At 41.0% G+C, this 19,234-nt stretch overlaps 2 protein-coding genes across 4 annotated transcripts in view; one reads left to right on the top strand and one right to left on the bottom strand.

The window, feature by feature from the left end:
- Positions 1–19,234, bottom strand: part of LOC309841768 (3 beta-hydroxysteroid dehydrogenase/Delta 5-->4-isomerase) — a 394,070-nt gene that overhangs the window by 327,550 nt on the left and 47,286 nt on the right. The gene's annotated exons all lie outside the window — the stretch shown is intronic.
- The window catches only part of WARS2 (tryptophanyl tRNA synthetase 2, mitochondrial), a 95,303-nt gene that overhangs the window by 71,325 nt on the left and 4,744 nt on the right, over positions 1–19,234 (top strand). For all 3 annotated transcript variants that reach the window (XR_014299299.1, XM_082685221.1, XM_082685220.1), the window contains exons 3-5: positions 3,502–3,582; positions 6,307–6,392; positions 18,686–18,804. Coding sequence is in view for 2 of the 3 variants with exons in the window: in XM_082685221.1 (XP_082541347.1) it covers positions 3,502–3,582; positions 6,307–6,392; positions 18,686–18,804 (286 nt within the window). In the remaining variant the exon portion in view is untranslated. The remainder of the gene's footprint in view (positions 1–3,501; positions 3,583–6,306; positions 6,393–18,685; positions 18,805–19,234) is intronic.

A 19,234-nucleotide genomic window follows, 5' to 3' on the forward strand; every position in this document is an offset into this window, starting at 1 on the left:
AACTCAATTCCAGAAGATTTTTTCTTCTGTCCTATCAAACCCAGCAATTCCATTGAGTGTATTTCTCATCCTATTTGTTTCTATTCACCCATCTGCTCTATTTTCAGAGATAACAGCGCCTATTAGATATGAAGCTCTCTAACTTCTGCTCTCCACTCCTGTCTCATAAGATAAATCCTCGTCTGTATTTATTTCCCCTCCCCCTGCGTCAGTGGAAGACATCTTATAGAAAGTAGGTCTATCCCACCTTAAAAAACTAAGTTTTTTTTTATTCTCTAACCCCTACTAGTTATTCCCATCTCTCTCCTTACGTATGTGATAAAATTGCATGGAACTAAATACACCCACACAATGAGCACATGTAACATTGTGAAATCTAACCGGGACAGATGGATTGTATCCAATTCAATTTCCTGGTTGTGATATTATAGAATAGTTTTTATGCAAGATCTTGCCATTGGGGGAAATTGGGTGAAGGTATATTGGGTTGCACTGTATTATTTCTTATAGCTATACATGAATCTACAATTATCTCAAAATAGAAAGTTAAAACAGAAGCCTTTCTAAAAGTTATCTATAATAATAACCACCATTTATTGATTGCTTGCTGTGGGCTAGGTACCGTTCTAAGCACTGCCAGGTAGATACTATTGTTAACCTCATTTTATAAGTGAGAAAACTGGGGCACAGCGCAAAGTCACTTACACAGGGTCCCCCAGCTCATAGATGGCAGAATTAGCATGCAGATCCAGACAGCCTCATTCCAAAGGCAGAGCTCTGAAATGCTCTGCTGTACTTCTTGTGTATCAGTCTTCGTATCCTGTCACACTTCAGTCCACCCCCTATAAGTTAGCTTCTCTCCCAGTCACTCCTCTGGAGTGCCTGGATCACCAACAAGTCTGTTGTTAGAGCACCTGTGTGGCTCAGTCGGTTAAGCGTCTGCCTTCATCTCAGGCTGTGATCCTGGGGTCCTGGAATCGAGTTCTGAGTCATGCTCCCTGCTCAGCTAGCAGACTGCTTCTTCCTCTCCCTCTGCCCCTCCCCACCCCACCACCCTCCACCCCATTCAAGCTCTCTCTCTCTCTAATAAATAAATAAAATCTTTTTTTTCTTTTAATGTCTGTTGCTAAATCGAATGGATTCTTTTCAGTCCTTACCTTTCTTCCTGCAGCCTTTGATATTGTCCATACATTCAGCAAATATTTATTGAGCACGGTTCCAGACTGCTTTACTGCAGTGAACCAACCAGGCAAAGCTGCCTACAGCTGAAGGTTGTGTATGTCTTTACTTGGTATAGTTAGGGAGTCAGAATCTTCGGTCACTGCTGACTTGTTTGTGGGTGGTCAACAAGCCACCTTCTATGTTCCGTGCTTTTTTTTTTGCCCCCCTGTGGCTAAAACAGATCCTATGGTTATTTTGTTTGTTTTGCAACATTTAGTCAGTTTAACTATATATAGATACCATTTTCACTTTTCCCCAGATAGAAATCTGAACCTTTCCAAACAGTTGTCATGAATATGGATAAATTAAGAGAGCCAAATCCTGAAGTATACTATCCCTTCTTATATAATTATTAACAATAAATTATGAACGTTACATTTGCCTTTTTACCTACCTTTCTCTGCATAAGAATAATTTGGATTAGTTTTATGCCCCCTTATTTGGAAATACCAAGAAGATCTCGGCAGAATATTAAATAAGTATCGTTCTCTACGTTCAAGTAAAAAGCTACTCCAAGGAAAATACTTGATTTCATGAAGACATGACAGTGGTTTCTTGCATTTCACCGAAACTGAGCACGTAAGCCGGAGTTGAAGGGAAGGAGTCATTTTGTCTCTTTCTTTCTGCGTATGTGTGGTTATTTTCTATATTTTCATTCCTTTTCCTAATTCAGTAAAGAAGAGAAAAATTTTTCTCCCGCTTTTTTCATGACAAAAAAATAACTCTTGTTTTATTAGTTCTAGTGGAAATGTGTTTTGCTTGATGATTGGAAGCAACTATAATCCTCTTGCTTCCATCCAGGGTAACTGTTTTGGTCTGATAGCTGTTTGTTTACAGCAGCAGTTAGCAATTTGTATGGACAATGCTGCTCTCAATGAAACCCAAATGCCTCTTGGAAGAAAGATGACAGAGTCAGCCCAGCGACTTGCAAAACTTTAAAAGCAATTCCTTGTCAAACATGTGAAAAACAACTCTTCCCTCTCCGCGACTCGAGTCAAAAAATGAGAAACTATCTTACACCAGATGGTGATTCCTTGCTAGTAAAATAGGCCTGGGCTGACTCGGCTCCGTTCCTTTATGTTCCCTTTGCAAAACCCACAAAGAACACATTTGGGGCCACTTTTCAGAGTTGGCAACAGTCTCTGCGTTTTAAGGAAATCATATGGACACACACACAAAAACGCCACGATGGATGATGGGCTTGGGATCCCCAGAGTCTAGAAATGAAATACATAGCCCTTAAATTCTAGGTCATCAGTTCGAACCTGGCCTGGACCCAAGAATCATCCTCTCTGTTGCCAGATTTGGTTGCTTGATTAAATTTGGTTAAAACAGATTGAGAAAAGGTTATATTTCCTTGTTGACTAGATCTCCTTTTAAAAGAAGAGGAAGAAAGAGGAGGAGGAGGAAGCAGAGGAAGAAGAGAAGGGGGGGATGGGGAAGAAAGAAAGAAAAGAAAAAAAAAAGGGAGAGAAGAAATAGGAACTGAAAAACAAAACAAAACAAAAGACTCTATAGGATGATAAAGTGATTCCTAAATTGGAAATTACTGCAGGTCTAGAAGATTTAGTCATTAATTTTAAGGCCAGTACCTTTCTCTACTGTTTACATGTGAGCTTTTAGAGTGGCTTTCATATATTTAGAAATTATTTAGAGAGGACTTGAATGTGTGTATGTCTGAGTGTGTGTGAACGCGCACACGTGTGCGTGTGTTAATAACCTTGGCTTTTTCTTTTTTTACACTTAAAAAAAATATTTTATTTATTTGACAGAGAGAGACACAGCAAGAGAGGGAACACAAACAGGGGGGAGTGGGAGAGGAAGAGACAGACTTCGCACTGAGCAGGGAGCCCAATGTGGGGCTCCATCCCAGGGCCCTGGTATCGTGACCTTAGATGAAGGCAGACACTTAACTGACTGAGCCACCCAGGCACCGCTACCTTGGCTTTTTAAAGCTGGAATAGATGCCTCAGGACAAAATGAGACCCCTTCCCTGAGGAGATTGAAGCAGAGTCTGGTCAGCCACTTGCTAGGGATGTTGGGAAGAAGATTTTAGTACTACAATAGTAATTGTATTGGTTAGTTTTAAAATTTTCTTCTGCATCCAAAATTCCATGCCTTATAGAATCAGTCCCCTTTGCCTGTCATTTTTTTTTTTTAAATCACCTTGATTTGGGGTGATATCAGCCACTTGAGGTAATACCAGTTGTCTGTTGAGCCTTGCCTTATATGTAAGAAACCATTGACTGCCTTCGCTAATGTCCTGTTTTATTTCTTTAGGTGTCTGAACACACACAATTAAGTTGGATCCTTACCTGCATGGTCAGATTACCCCGGTTACAGCATTTACACCAGTGGAAGGTAAATGCCAACTATCTGATTAATAAACAAAAAGAAATTCAAAGTCCCCCTTGTGACTGGTTTTTGTTTTTGTTTTTGTTTTTCCTTCTCCTGTTTATTTTCGTGTTCTGCTCTGGGAATCCTGAGTTTACTGGCCTCCCTGGTCTGTCACTCACCAGTAGCCTGAACAGCATCTTAGTTTCTCTGCCTCAGGGTAGTAAATGCAAAATAAGAGGGTTCACCAGGATTCCAATTTAAAAACAGGATAAAAATATCCACATTTTAAACTGATTTTATCTGTGTAGGCCAAATCAGAGTGACCTTTGAATAGATTTGTTAATGACCTTGGACCTACCACATTATAACTAACAAACAGTCGCAATTTCTGGATTACTGCACCCTGAAGCTGCCTGCCATCCCCATGTAATTAGCTGGCAGAAAGGCTTAAATATTTTCACTGTGGAGAGAAGGAACAGCACATTTTATTTAACATTTAAACAAGTTGAGTCCAGGCAACAGTTCAAACCCACAGAAAAATTCAGGCTGTACTTTTTCTAGGAAGTTCGACTGAGAAAGATAAATTGGATAATTCATAGTACTTCATTTCCATTTATTTTTGCAATTGGATAACCTGAGGGTAGGTAGCCCCCAAGTGCGTCAACACTGAATTTCAGTTTCAAACTTCTCTCCAGCATATTTTCAGGGTCGTTGGTTTCTTCAGAAGCTGATTCAGAAGCCTCCAGATCCATCGCAGAGAGAAACAAGAGTTTTAAAGTGACTGTGCCGAAATAAGAGGTTAAGGGGTAAAGCTGCAGAGTCATTACCTGCCAGGGATTACAAACAAAATGCTGTCATGTTCTCTACCGTATTTTGGTTTCAGCCAAGACATTCTCATTTTCAAGAAATACTCTAAGTTGAATACCAAAATCCTTTTCAGAAGAACTGAATACTAGTTCAATGGGAATTGCTCCCACTTTAAAATCATGTCTGAGGACCTGCTGATAACACGTGACTAGAGAATCCCCGAACTCAGGTTTCCCCCCACTGTCCAAAACTTACGCATCCCTAGGAAACCTTTCATAAGCCGAAATGGAATAGAGCCAAGAAGCAAGTACCATTTCATAAAGGCCAAAATCCTCTTCCGTTTTCTTTCAGTTACTGAAAGCGGGCACTAATGTCAGTCTTTTGGAAAAGCAAAGTGGTGTAATGAGAAGTTTTAGGTAGCAGGGGAAATCTATATTCTCGGGAAGCCTTTCCACCAGCCTGTGATTTCTTTTTTTCTTTTTTTTTTTTTTTTTGCGAATTATTTATTATTTTTTTAGAGAGACAGAGCATGAGCAGGGGGAGGGGCAGAGGGAAAGGGGAAGAGAGAGAGAGAAGCAGACTCCCTGCTGAGCCCAGAGGCAAAGCAGGGCTTCATCTCATATCCTGAGATCATGGCCTGAGCCAAAAGCAGGAGTGGGTCCCTCAACTGACTGAGCCACCTAGGTGCCCACTGTGGTATTTTATTTGTGGGTAAAAACATGGATTTCAAATGCCAACCTTATCCTAAAGCATGTAACTGCCTTCTCTGGTCATCCCTTCATTAGCAAATATTGGCCATGTCTTCTACAAGTCTCATACCACACTAGGGCTGGAGGTACAGCCGTCAGCAGGACAGACGGAAGTAGCCACTTTCATGAGGCTTGTGGTCTCTTTGGGCAGAGACAATTGCACAAGCAATCAGGAAGTGTGAAAAGTGATCAGAAGGAGGGGTCTCGATACTGTAGGAGCATCTAAGAGCTTGGTTTTGATTGGAGGGGAATAGTAGAGTAGAAAGGTGGGATCTGGGCTACCAAGGTCATGGTTATTGCAGGATTCCACAGCGGGTAACACAGATATGGGAGGCATCTGGGGCACATAATAGGCACTCAATAAATATTAATGCTCTCCACATCTCCCCACTTCCTTTGTAATTTCAAGTATTCTAATATAAAAATATTCTAATATAAAAAGACTATAAATTTAATGCAGTAGTACTTTTAAAAAATTGGGTTCTTTTTCCATTTGCTCATGGCCAAACTAAACTTTTATTATCTTTATCCCAAGATTGCAAACTGGGCTTTATCATGGACTTTGCAATAAAGAGATGTACTGAAGGAATTCTGGGTTCAAACTTTCACATTTCCTTTGAGTGACCTATAGCATTCATTGCTGTAAGCCGGAAAATACTACAAGTAACCAGAAGAGTTAAGTTTGTACCTGAGTGAGGGAACATCAAGACTAATTCAGAATTGGTTCGATTAAAATTTCTCTTTGTTTCATTTTTTAAATCCCATGACTGTTGGTATTTTGGTGTCCTTTTTTTAAGTGTGATTTTGGGGTGCCATGACATTTTGTCAGCACCGTGGGGGACTTCTCAAGAGGTTTCCACGGTTATAACAATATAGCTTTCGATGTTAACTTGTCAAATTAATTAATAATGGAGTTTCTCTGATTTGGAACCTAGAGACTCTTCTCCCTGGGCTTTAATTAAATGCATCAGAAATAGGGGCAGTGTGGGACCCCTTCCAGGGGCAGTGGTGAAGTGGATTTCCCTTATTCCTGCCTCAGCCTGCAGCAGGAACCCTGCAGTCACATGGCTTTCAGTGTTGCTAGAAGGAACTGAGATATAATGGTAGTACAGTAGCTTTAAAGTTTGCTTAACGTAGTGGTATCATTAGATTCACAGCTGATTTCTTTCCCTCCTCTCTTTTCACCACCCAGGCGAAGGTTGCCACACAGAAGCATGGTGGGACCGTAGGCCTGCTCACATACCCAGTGCTCCAGGCTGCTGACATCCTGTTGTACAAGTAAGGAGCAGAGTGTACCCCTGGGTCATATGCATACTGACGAGAGAGTGTTCGAGCCCATCCCCAAAAGATTTGGCTCACAGGGAACGGAGCTATACAAAGGATTGTGTGAATCAGTTTGTGTCTGTGTGCCTAGCAGACATTCACCCCATTAATCTTCACAACCACCTTGGGAAAGTTGCGCAACTATCATCCCCATTTTACAGATGAGGAAATGAAGGCACGGAGTGGTTAGTCACTCGCCCAAAGTCATGGAGCTAGCAGAGCTTGGGCCCAGGATCTGAGTGCAGAAAGTTTAGGTAGAGGATTGTGGTGCTTGTAACCACTCTGCAGTATAGACTTCCCTGGTAATAATTAAGCTTCAAGAGTTTTAAGTGTTGTTCTCTCAAGCAATCTAGATTGTAAAGCAATGCTGTGTAATAGAACTTGCCTGCAATTATGGAAATGAATCTGTGCTTTCCAAGACCTTAGCTGCTAGCCACAGGACATGTTGGCAGAAGAACTGAATTCTAAATTTTACTTAATTTTAATAATTTAAATGGAAATAGCCACCTGGATCTGATGGCTACTGTGTATGATCAGCTGTTGAGAGCAAGTTTTTCAACACACTAGGGTGTCCTACTTTTCCTGGACCCATAATCCCTCTAGTCAGCCAATGCTGTCCCTTTACAGGTCTCAGACCCTACAACCAGAGGATGCTGAAGCCTGCCCTATCTGTACTTCTGACCCTATCCCTTTCCCAGTCCTTTCCTGCCATCCCCACATCACCTCCCTTGCCCCGCCAGTTAGCCTTCTAGAGATAAAGCTTCCCAATAGGCATGCTCACAGAGTCAAGCCTCACTTCTGAGGAAAAGGAGAAACTCTGTCAGTCTGTTTTTCCCTGAAGCCTTAACCCTGCACAAGTGATTCTTCCCTAGGAAAACTAGAATTCTTTGCATGTAAATATGACAATAGCATGGAGATGACAGTATCGATACCTCGTAGTATGACCCCAGAGCCCTTGTGCCAGTATGATGGAGGCAACCATCATACTGTGTGCTTAGCTTCACAAATCAGGAACATCCTTTAATACATGCAGGCTATCTTTAATTCTGCTCAAAACATATACATGAGGATTGTGTGGTGTTTGTTGTATTAATTTGAATGTTGGATTCCTAGCAGCATTTATTACTTTTAGTAATTAACTTTTGACTTATCCTGGAAATCTAGGATTTATCTAGGATAAATCTAGGGAAATCTTTTTCTCCAGGGGTAGCAAATGGAAGTCCAATAAAGATCTAATACATTTTCCAGCAAAGTAGTGTGTTTTCTCACCTGTAAAATGGGAATATTAATTATAGTTGCACAGAATTAGTCAAAGATTAAAATGAAATATGGGCATATGGGCCAAGCAGTGCTGTGACTGGGAGCTGTCATTTGGTCATGCCTGGTGATGATTGTCTCTAACGATCATAGTCTTATGTCAAATTTCACTTTCAGGAGAGACTTTTTTTTTTTTTTTTTTTTTAAAGAAAGAGTGAGTGGAGACAGGGGCAGAGGGAGAGGAAGAGAGAGACTTTTTTTTTTTTTTAAGATTTTATTTGTTTATTTGACAGAGAGAGAGATCACAAGTAGGCAGAGAGGCAGGCAGAGAGAGGGAGAAGCAGGCTCCCTGCTGAGCAGAGAGCCCGATGCGGGGCTCAATCCCAGGACCCTGAGACCACAACCTGAACCAAAAGCAGAGGATTAACCCACTGAGCCCCCCAGGCGCCCTGGGAGAGAGAGAATCTTAAGCAGGCTCCACACCCAGTGTGGAGCCTGAAGCTGGGCTCAATCTCCTAACCCTGAGATCATGACCTGAGCCAAAATCAAGAGTGGGAGGCTTAACTGACTGAGCCACCCAGGTGCCCTGCAGAATTTTTTTTTTTTTTAATTTACTTATTTGAGAAAGAGAGAGAACATGAGAGAGAGCATGAAAAGGGAGAAGGTCAGAGGGAGAAGCAGACTTCCTACGGAGCTGGGAGCCCAGTGTGAGACTCGATCCCAGGATTCCAGGATCATGACCTGAGCCAAAGGCAGTTGCTTAACGCACTGAGCCATCCAGGCCCCCCTGGGGGACTTCTTTATAGAAGCAAAGGCTGAAGTTTGTCAGCACCAGGAAACGGAAGCCCATGAGCACAGGTGATTTCCTTAACAGTTCAAGAGCTTTCCTGTGAGAGTCCTCTAAGCTCAGGGCTGTGAAAGAGAGTAAACTTGAGCAAGAGTGATTGTCCCCTTTGTGATACTATGGAGCACAGAGTCGGGGGGAACTTTGCCAGTCCTCTCCTGCAGTTCCCTAGCTTTACAAACACAGCCCAGGGAGGGTAAGCACTTTACGCAAACCTGCATAGCCAGTCAGTGGACAGTGGAGCATCTGGGCCTGGTTATGGTCTCCTGAAGCCTATGCTGACCTTCCTTAAGGAACCAGTAGTTATAGTCAGGGGCAAGATCATCACATAAGCAACAAGGATGATGAGTTGATTTTTTGCTCATTGCCCAAAATACAATTAGCAGAATGATAACATCCTACCATTGCTTTCATCTTTGAAGTTACCATTGCTTTCATCTTTAAAGTTAGGAGCCAATGGGGGCATAGCTCAAGGGGTTATTGAGCAAAGAATGTATATGTATGAATTGGTATCACCTACCATATGCTCAGTACAAATGTTTCAAGAGTACAAGCAACATTGTAAGAGGCTGACACCGGGCAAGAGTAGCTCCTGATCACTGTTTTCAAGCCAGGCCTGAGGTTGTGAAGGTCTTCTTTTACAGAAAGAAATTTTGGATAATTATTTCTCACATTTAGTTAATGCTTCCAAGGATAAGTTGCCCCCCAGGTAATTTCCAACCTCAGTTACCCCCCACCCCCCAGCCAACTCCTGGGAAGCAAAGAAATTCCCATACTATACATATCCCTTCTTTAACGCTTACTGATCCATTTGGTAGTTAGCATATATACTAAGAATGCCATGCAATACCTTTCTTTTTCCTCTTTTCTAAAAGGTAGCTCTGGTAGCAGATTGTTATGTATCCCCATCAGGTTTCTGATGCTTTATATATAATTCATTAAGCAGAGAAATTTATTTAAAGTTTTAAAACCAGGTAATTACCTACGTTCAAGACGACTGCCTCCTACCTTAGCTTGCAACCATCTACCTGCAACGCCATAATTAGATCCTGGGTGTGGAACAGACAACGGCATGCTCCTTTTCTTAAGAGAAACAACCCTGCATTTGCCTCCTATCTGCTCTCTGGCCAGACCTCGAGCCTCTGCACTTTCTCTGCTTGTAGGCTCTGGTTCTTTGGGCTCCTGGCTCCTGCCTTCCTCCTTCAGACTGTCCTCCTGGGGGCTGTTGCTCCACACATGTATCCCACATTTCTTGGGCATGTTTGTCCTTTGGACCCCTCCTAAGTATGCAGACAAGTACCATAAAACCAGTTCTGGTTTCTGCAGCATTAATGCTGCTAACGTACATTTCTTATCTGTTTCATTATGCTTCGCCTCCCAGGCTTAGAAATGCCTAACTGCTTCGTAATAAGTAGCAGAGACAGGACTCAAACCCAGGTCCGGTTTTTAGCCTGTGCTGTTGTTTTCCCTACCGCACAGCTCAAGCACTTGGGGTATTTTTTGTTTGTTTTTTTGTTTCAGATAGTTCTAGATTTGGAAACAGGTCATAACTGGAATGTCTATGAATATTTACGTTGTAAATATAACAAACAAGCAAGTTAGACGGATTAAAAAAACATTTGTATTTTCTCCCTCCAGCCAACCTCTTTGTAGCCTCTTTACTAAATGTTGATGCAAACCGTGTGTAGATTTTGTGTTTGCTTTTGTCAATAACAGCACTGGAGTAAGTGAGACATGGTGGGCCAGAGAATAAACACAAGAGAAGGGAATGAAAGGAGAGCCTTCCAGATAAGCATGTGAAAGATTTATTCCATTGTTTTGGTAGAACTTGGTATGAGACCCAGGAATGGAAAGCTGAGACTGTCTTAGGCTTGAGAATATAATAAAATAGCAGATATTTGAAGAGGGGCAAGATACTGAACAATGGCATTTGCTCCAAGTTTTTATTTTGCATCTGCATTCTTTTTCTGAATATCCAATTTCAAATAACTGGCTATATATTAAGTAAAGGCTTCTGCCTCCCTTCCTCTCTCTCTCTACATACACACACAGTTTTTATTAACATATAGTAAATACATGTTAAGTACCTGCGGTGCTACTTATCCAGAGAAAGGCTCTCTGCATGGACTTGAGCGAAGGGAAGGAAGGAATTAACAGAGGTGGGCATAGTGGTCAGGCACTATACACAAGCTAACTATTCAGATTCTCCGAGCGGCTCTGCAAGACAGGTAAGGGATATCATCCCCATTTTACAGATAAAGAAATGAAATTTGAGAGAAGTGCTACTGAGTCTGCTCAAACAGACATGGGAGCGATCGCCTGGGCTAACCAGTGTCTCTTCTCTGAGAACACAATCAGAGGACCATGGGAAGGGGGTAAGAAGAGATTGAAAGCAAAAGCTGACATGACGTAGGAAAATGAGCAAACAGAGGCCTCAGGAGCTGTGAGTAAACAGAACCAAAGCCAACCAAAATCAGAGCGTAGAGAGGATGACGACTGGTTGGCAAGCTTCACACTTGCTAATTCCAGAGAAGAGATGAATTGACCATAATGTCTGAGAATGCCATCAAGGACAATCGAGATCATCTGTTCCTAAAACTGCTTGAGGGACTTCTGGTTCTTGAATTACACCCTTTCTCTGTGAGGCCGGTCTGTCCCAAATTTTTGTGAGATCCTGAAAGCTGCTGGCCAAACCTCATTGTAGCCATATGCCGCCATCCACATACTCAACCACAAATGCCAAGCAGGACTGTCTTCTCTCCATCACTTTCCAGCTCGAGGGTGAGAACCTACAGTAAACCAGAAGCCTATGGAAATGTAGTTTCCAGGCTGCGAGCCCCTGGAAATTGACAAATAGCACAGAAGGAAGAGGGTGGTGCTGAGATGTCCACAGATAACCCAATCCTGGAAGCAGTGGGAAGTGCTTGGTGGTTTTCGGGATGGAGTGAGATGATCTGATTTATATGTTTAACACGGAACTGATTGAAATACAGAGAATGACTTGCAGTGGGACAAGAGCCGCTGGGGCTGTCTAGAGGCTCTTTCACTAGTCTGTTTGGGTCATGATGGTGTCAGTGAAGATGAAGTCAGTAAGCTAATGCAGGAGGTAAAAGGGGTAGAGCTTCATAATGGATGGATGGGTATGAGAAGGAGGTCTCAGGTGATCCCACCGTTCTGACTTGTGCAGTTGGATTGATGCTGTTGCCATTCATGGAGATCACACTGAAAGAGGACTAGCCAGAAGAATTTATAGCTTCGTGTGGTGTTTTCTCTACTCCTGGAGTTTGTAACTCCCTAGAGGGCACAAACCTTCACTATATCTCTAACAGGACCTAGCACAGGCTATGCACTTCGTAGGTGTTCAGGAAATAATTCCTAAATTAGAGAGTCATTAAGCATATCCAATAAGGAGCCAGTGATGGTGAGTTCATCCTTCACGAAAGGGAAAACAGCACCAAACTTCACCCAACCCAGGACGGTTAAAGGCAGCAGCACTGAAAACTCACAAACACAGCCAAAATAGGAATGAATGAATGAATAAGAGACCCGCTCTCTGTGAGCAGATACATGTAGGCAATGATGATTCATCTGGACACCAATTCTACAGGAGGGTGAGGTAGATCCCAAGTCAACATGAATAGAACAAGGAAACAAGCAGAAGAAAAAAGGAGTTAGTCACCGAGGAAGAAGACCAGATGTGTTATTATGTGACAGAAGTTATAATAATCAAAATTTTGAAAGGCTTTTGTTTTCCGTTGGGTTTAAGAAAGAAGCACAGTCAGGATAAGAAAAAAAAAAAGAAAGAAAAGAAAAGAAAAAAAAAGGTAAGAAATGAAAAAGAAAAAGAAAGAAAAGAGGAAGAAAGGAAAAGGGAAGAAAAGAAAAACTGGGGGAAAAAGAGAAGGCATTAATATGGATAGCATTATGTAGGGTATAAATTTTAAAAGAGCAGCTTATTTGAAGTGAAAGGAAGATGATGAGGAGAGAGGTTGAAAATGTGAAGAGAATAAGCCCCATAAGTGAGCAGAATCAAAGACAGGCTGAATTCATGTAAAGTGTAAACTCAGTGGATGAGAAGTAGGGGCCAAGATAAATTATAGGAGGTGAAAAGAGCAGCAGGAGCAGAGGGAAGAAAGGCTAGAAACAAACAAACTAAAATCAGATGAAGAAGCCAAGGCGAGCAATAGGACCAGGTGAAAAAAATTAAAATTTTTTAATCTCCTTTTTTTTTTTTTAAAAAAAAAAGGCAAAACCTCACAGAATTGTAAGAAAAGAGGCAAGGATCTCACAGAAAGCAAAGATGCATGTAGAGTCATTATGAAAACTAAATGTGTTTTCTGTTTAGTTTGGTTGCTTTGTGGATCTGGAACCATTTTGACATGTGGAAATATTCATTTTGATGTGCCTAAAGTGTATTGATTATGGTAATTGTTTTTTCTGTGTTAGCTGCAGTCCATTGTGATTTCCTATGGGCTACTGTAATTGCTTTTTAACCTGCCCTGTTGGCTAATTTGGTTTGGGGGAGTCAGAGTGACCTCTGCACGTCAGCCTCACTAGAATCACAAGGCGGGAGTAGCAGAGTCCAGTCAAAGGAGGGAGACTTAGAAAGATGGGGTTGTGCGCCTGTACCTCAGAGAGGAGCGCATGCGGGCTTGTGGGCACTGAGGGAACATAAAAAGGAACATTGTTGGTTTTACCACTGATGAAGCCAGGGACCTTCTTCTGATCCAGGCTGTGTGGAAGAGATCAACGGACAAAGCCCTAACGCTCGTTATATTGAATTTCCTAAATTCATATAGGACCTCAGAAGGAGAGAAACCACTTCCTGATCTGTTGTCATGGTCCCTATGCTCTGCCTGCCTTCCTTCCTTCTTCCTTCCTTGCTTCCTTTCTTTTTTTAGATTATATTTATTTATTTGAGAGAGAGAGAGAGGGAGAATGAGTGCAAGCAGGGGGAGGGGAAGAGGGAGAGGAACAAACAGACTCCCCGCTAAACAGGGAGCCTGATGGCAGGGCTCGATCCCAGGAACCTGAGATCATAACCAAAGCCACAGTCAGACACTTAGCTGACTGAGCCATCCAGGTGGCCCCTATGCTTTTCCCTTTCCATTCATTATTCTGTTGCTGTTTTCTTTACATTAAAGGGGTTCTCAGATTCCTTAATAACATGCCGTTCATATTTGGGGATTGCCTAATCAGATAGGTCAAATATGTTTTCTATCTGTATCAGGATTGCTGCTGAGATCTGTGACTATCCCTGAGATTATACGTTAGTATTTATGTTTGTGGTGTAAATCACCAATCAAAAAAGGAAAACGATCCTGGTTTGAAAAAAAGTCACAGTGGACCTCACAGTGAGGTCCCTGATAGGATCAGTCTTTCACTATTTTGTCCTTCATCAGGTCAGATATTAATGCATATATATTCTAGTCAATAGCTAATGTTTATTGAGCTCTACTGTCAAGTACTGTGCTTGGTTATCTCATTTAATCCTGGAAACAGGCCTGTAAAGTAAGCATCATCATGATCCCCAACTCCAGACAGAGGCTCAGAAAAGTAGGAAGCTGGGCCTGTGATGGCTCATCCTGTAGCTGGTGGAGCTGTGGTGTAAGCTCAGGTAGTCTGACTCCTGGGTCCGGGCTCTGATCCTCTAAACTGATGACGAACTGATTTCATTGTGATTTTTCTATTGCTATAAAACTATCCCGGTCATAGTGCCCTCTTCTTGAGATCATTCCCTTATTTAATAAATATTTACACTTGATCTTAGCCTAAAGGTCAAGAAATGATTACTTATTCAATAAATATTTCTTGAGCTCTGGGCAGTTGTAGTGGGGATTAGAAATTAAGAACAAAACAGACAAGCTCTCAAACTTATTTTTTAGCAGGAGAGAGAACAACATACAATTAAATAAACAAATGAAATAAAATAATTTGATTAGGACTAATACTAGAAAGAAAAGAAATAGGATATGTGGAAAAGAATAAAAGGGAGGGGTGCCTGGTTGGCTCATTCAGAACAGCATATGACTCTTGATCTTGGGGTTATGAGTTCAAGCCCTGCATTGGGGGTAGAGATTTCTTGGTTGGGGGAAAAAGGAAAGAATAAGAGGGAGAAACCAACTTTGGAGAGTATGTTTAGGGAACACTTCTCTGAGGAGGTGATATTTAAGCTTAGACCCGAAATAAAGGAACCAAGGTGTTAGAGGTATGGGAGGAACATTCTAGTAGACCAGAGGAAGTATCTCCACAGACCTAACTCCCTGCCTCAGATGTTTGACCTGTAAGCTATCCAGGATACATGATTTCGCTGTCTTTATAGTCTTGCAGAGAGAGAGTCAACAGTTTATTTCAATGTTCTAATGTAGTTTAAATGATCTTACATATGTTCAACAAGAAAAGAATTAAAAATCACTGCTACTATTTCTGATCTTGTGAACATCTTAGTGCATTTCCTTCAAATCAGTTTTTAAGCTAATATCTCTTCTTTGTCTTCCACGTACAAGGCTCTAAGCTACAAGTTTTGCATGCATCATTTTATTCTCTCTTCAAACAACTCCAGGAGTAGGCAGTTGTTTTAAAATGAAAACACAAGGGTGAAGAGGTCAAGTAACCTGTCCGGGCACATGCAGCTGGTCAGGATGGAATCTGACCCCAGAACTGCCTGACGAGAGTCCCCACTCTAACCACCGTGGCTTCTCCTTGGCGTGAGTGCAGGTTATATGTATTTTCCCCCAAATTTATATCCTGCTGTTTTGTCTTCTATTTTTCCACATCATTAAATATTGACAGGTTTTTTTTTTTTATTCCTGTTGTCTGTCTCATGCTATACAGACTGAACGTTCTTTCCTTTTACCTATTCCCATGATTCCAAAGGTGTGCTTTCTGTGTTTAAATCCAGTAGTGATCATCTTTTAACGAAGACCACCCACTGAGAACAAATAGAGGCTATTTATTCAGAGCTTGCTACAGCAGGGAAAACCTCCACCATCCCTTGGATTTCGTGTTTCATGTTTCAAAGAGACTTGAAGGCAGGCAGGGGAGCATAGAGGCTTTGTGGTGGCAAAAGGGAAGATTCAGGTATGCTCTGATTTGAGGTTGTTGCCACAGGGAGGCTGGAGGCTGGCCAACTAGAAGGGAGACTCTTATGTGATTAGTTTGGGGAGTATATGTGACTTTCCCTGGTTGGTCCTGAGTTGGAGGAAGCGAAGACAAAGAGTCAGGGACTTGGCACTCATTAATGGAGTCTAAACCATTCCAGGCCAGAGGAGTTGAAATCAGTGTCACATAATGAATGAACCTCTAGCTGTATAGACAATGCATCTTGAGCACCTTTTTTTTTTTTTTTTTAAAGTAGACTCCATGCGTTGCACGGAGTTCAGTGTGGGGCCTGAACTCAGGAACCTGAGATCAAGACCCAAGCTGAGATCAAGAATCGGGAGCTTGGGACACCTAGGTGGCTGTCAGTTAGGCCTCCGCTCTTGGTTTTAGCTCAGGTTGTAATCTCAGGGGTTGGGTTGTGAGATCAAGCCCTGCCTTGGGCTCTGTGCTCAGAGTCTGCTGAAAGATTCTCACCTTCTGCCCTACCCGCATGCTCACGCCCTCTCTCTCTCTCAAATAAATCTTTAAAAAAAAGGCGGGGTGGGGGGGGGCGCTTAACTGACTGAGCGACCCAGGCGCCCCTTGAACACCTTTCTGAAAAATGATATACCATTTTAGAATTCTGTTCCCTGCCTAGCTACTGTGATTTGAAGGGTTATGAGATTTTAGACACTGTGCTAAGCACCATACATGCCTTGTCTCAGTTTATCTCCATAACAAGAGTATGGGGTAAATGTTATTATTCCCATTTTACAGTAAGAAAGTTGCCTATGATAGAAATTGTATGATTTACACAAAGTAACACAAAATGAGTGTCAGAGTTGGGATTTGAAACTGGCCTATCCCCAAAGCCCGTGCTCTTAAATGAGTGCTATGCTGAATCTCTCGTGCTCGCTCTCAATCTCTCTCTCTCTGTCTCTCACACACACACACAGCCCAGCTACATGAGTATTTGAGGGGCTATATGAAAACATAACTAATGTTCAGAGGTTTTCTTTAATAAATAAAATGTGTTACTTCCATACAAAAGAAGTGTCAAGGAGTTGCTTTTAAACCTATTGCTTATTCTAAACTTCAGAACATTTATCAGCATTTCTTAGGAAATATACACGGAACTATTTTATGACACAAACAAATATTAGTTTCATTAACTAACAACCATAACTTGCTTTTGACCAGGAAGTACTGAATATATATTCACCAGACTTGTCTCCCCGGGACTTCTGGGTTATTATAAAAGATAATTTTGAATCAAATTGAATACAAATAATATTAATGTAAATATATAAACTTGAATCAAAATTTCCCCCTATGTGACTATTCAAAAGAACCTGCTATGAAATCATATAAATTCCTTAGGTTCTATAACTGTAGTACAGGAATGTTCTTATGCAGCTATTAAAAAATTCTGTTAATGAAGACCACCTAGAAACATGGGAAATATCTATTAGGTTAACATAAAAGATAGTATGCATATTATACTGCAGTTATGTAAAATTATACATCCACATAGACAAGAACAAAGACTGGAAGGTAATTTGCAAAAAGGAAAATAATTGCAAAATAATGAAGGATCTTTCAAATTTTTTCAAAATGCTCTCCAGTGTTTTACTATATTAAAGTAGCTAGTTTGGATGCTAGACAGCTTTATTAAGCAGACCAGTACCCTGTGGACGATAATTCACAAGGGAAATAAGAAGATCTCTGCCAGTTTTTTGAGAACCACTCCTTAACCGGGTATAAGAGGTTTTCCTCTCCATAACAATGGAGAATAATTTTCCTTCTCTGTTTTGAAAAGCTGTTATTTTTCCACTCAAAATGTACCATTTCATGTAAATATTCACGTTGACTTTCACGCAGCTGCTTTCACAGGAGGAACTTTAAACTCCTTTGATCAAGAAGTGATAGCAATTTATTCTCTTTTTATTAGCAAGTGTAAACTTGGAATCAAGTGTAAACTCCCCAGCCAAGCATTAAAGACTTAAATCTTAAGTCTTAAATAAAAGACTTAAAATCTCCTGTCTCTCCCTACTAATACTTCAGGAGAAAGTTTTCTCCATCAAGACTGCTCTGTAATGGTTAATTCTTCCCTTGTTTGATGTACCTCATTGAGATCCAACACTACAAATTTTATATATGAGATTAAAATAATGGTAAACGAACTCCTCCTATATTCTAATATTTTTGGCTCGCATCTTTATTTTTTAATAAAATATTATGGGATAAAATTCAGGTCTCCTCTGTTCTTTTTCCCAGAACCATTTTCCTCCCTCCTTCTCTGGAGATGGCTACAATCATGGATTTGGGGAGGAGCTTCCAGAATCTTATTATACTTACACATGCAGCTGTAAACAATATATTTTCCTGTGTACTTTTAAGGTTTATGTGTCAGTGTACTCTACATGTCTCTCTCCTACAACTTGATATTTTTTTCATTCAACGTTGTTTTTGAGATCTCTCTATACTTTACTGATAAATACGTTCATTTAAGCTCCTCATGGCATATTAATTGTACTGTGATTGCAATTTACTGGAAAACGAAGGAGCCTCTTCCAGAAAGATCTTGTTACTCCCCTTATGACAGGGAGGAAAAACTCTTGCCTGAAGAGCTTTCTGCCATCTTTGATTTGCAGGGTGGGGTGGAGTGGCTTTCAAGTGTGAGCACAAGTGCCGAAGTAAAAAGCATCTGGTCACAGCTCGGATAATGTGTGCTGACTGGGTGAGGGAACGAGGAGTGGTTTTAAAATACAATTATGCTTCGAGCATATGCTCTTTGAGATACCATTCCTCCCTCCCAGCAAGATCCTGTCACACAGTGTTGATGGCTGTATTCTTCTGCTATGGAAGAAACAGAACTAGAGTAGACAAATGTCTCTTTGGCATTAGTCCGATACATAGATAAAGACTTGGGTCTCAACATTCCCTCTGTAGTTGGTGAACATTTGTTGAACACCAACAGCGAAATAGGCACAGGAAATGCAGCTGCTTGCAAGATCATTTCAGTATAAGCAGGGGCCTTGCTGAGCTTTTCTGTCTTTTATTAAAGGTCCACACACGTTCCTGTCGGGGAGGATCAAGTCCAGCACATGGAGCTTGTGCAGGGGCTAGCACGAGAGTTTAACAAGAAGTATGGCGAGTTCTTCCCGGTGCCCAGGTCCATTCTGAGTAAGTAACAAACACAGCACTGTTAAATCAGGCCAGTTTCCAAGACGGGATTGGATAATGGACTGGGGCTTGGAATTTCCTTGGGACTAAACTTGGCTTTCTTGTGGACTGGCTTCAGGATTTGGAACTAGGATCGCCATCTTTTTCTGTCCTGTGGGACAGGCAGACCTCATTACATTATTGAATAAAATAGCCAAAAGAGTTTGAAAAGTATGGGAAAGACTAAAAATGAAAAATAATCAAATTCATTAAATTATGTAACACACACACATGTATGTGTATTGGTAAATTATATAATACTTTATATTGAAAAGTATATATGGGAAAGACTAAAAATGAAAAATAATCATTTTCATTGTAAAGCATTATATAATTTACCAATTATATTTATTTAGTAAATTATGTTATATTGAATATATATTAATAAATT

Source organism: Mustela nivalis, assembly GCF_964662115.1.
Source record: "Mustela nivalis genome assembly, chromosome: 10".
NCBI lineage: Eukaryota > Metazoa > Chordata > Mammalia > Carnivora > Mustelidae > Mustela > Mustela nivalis.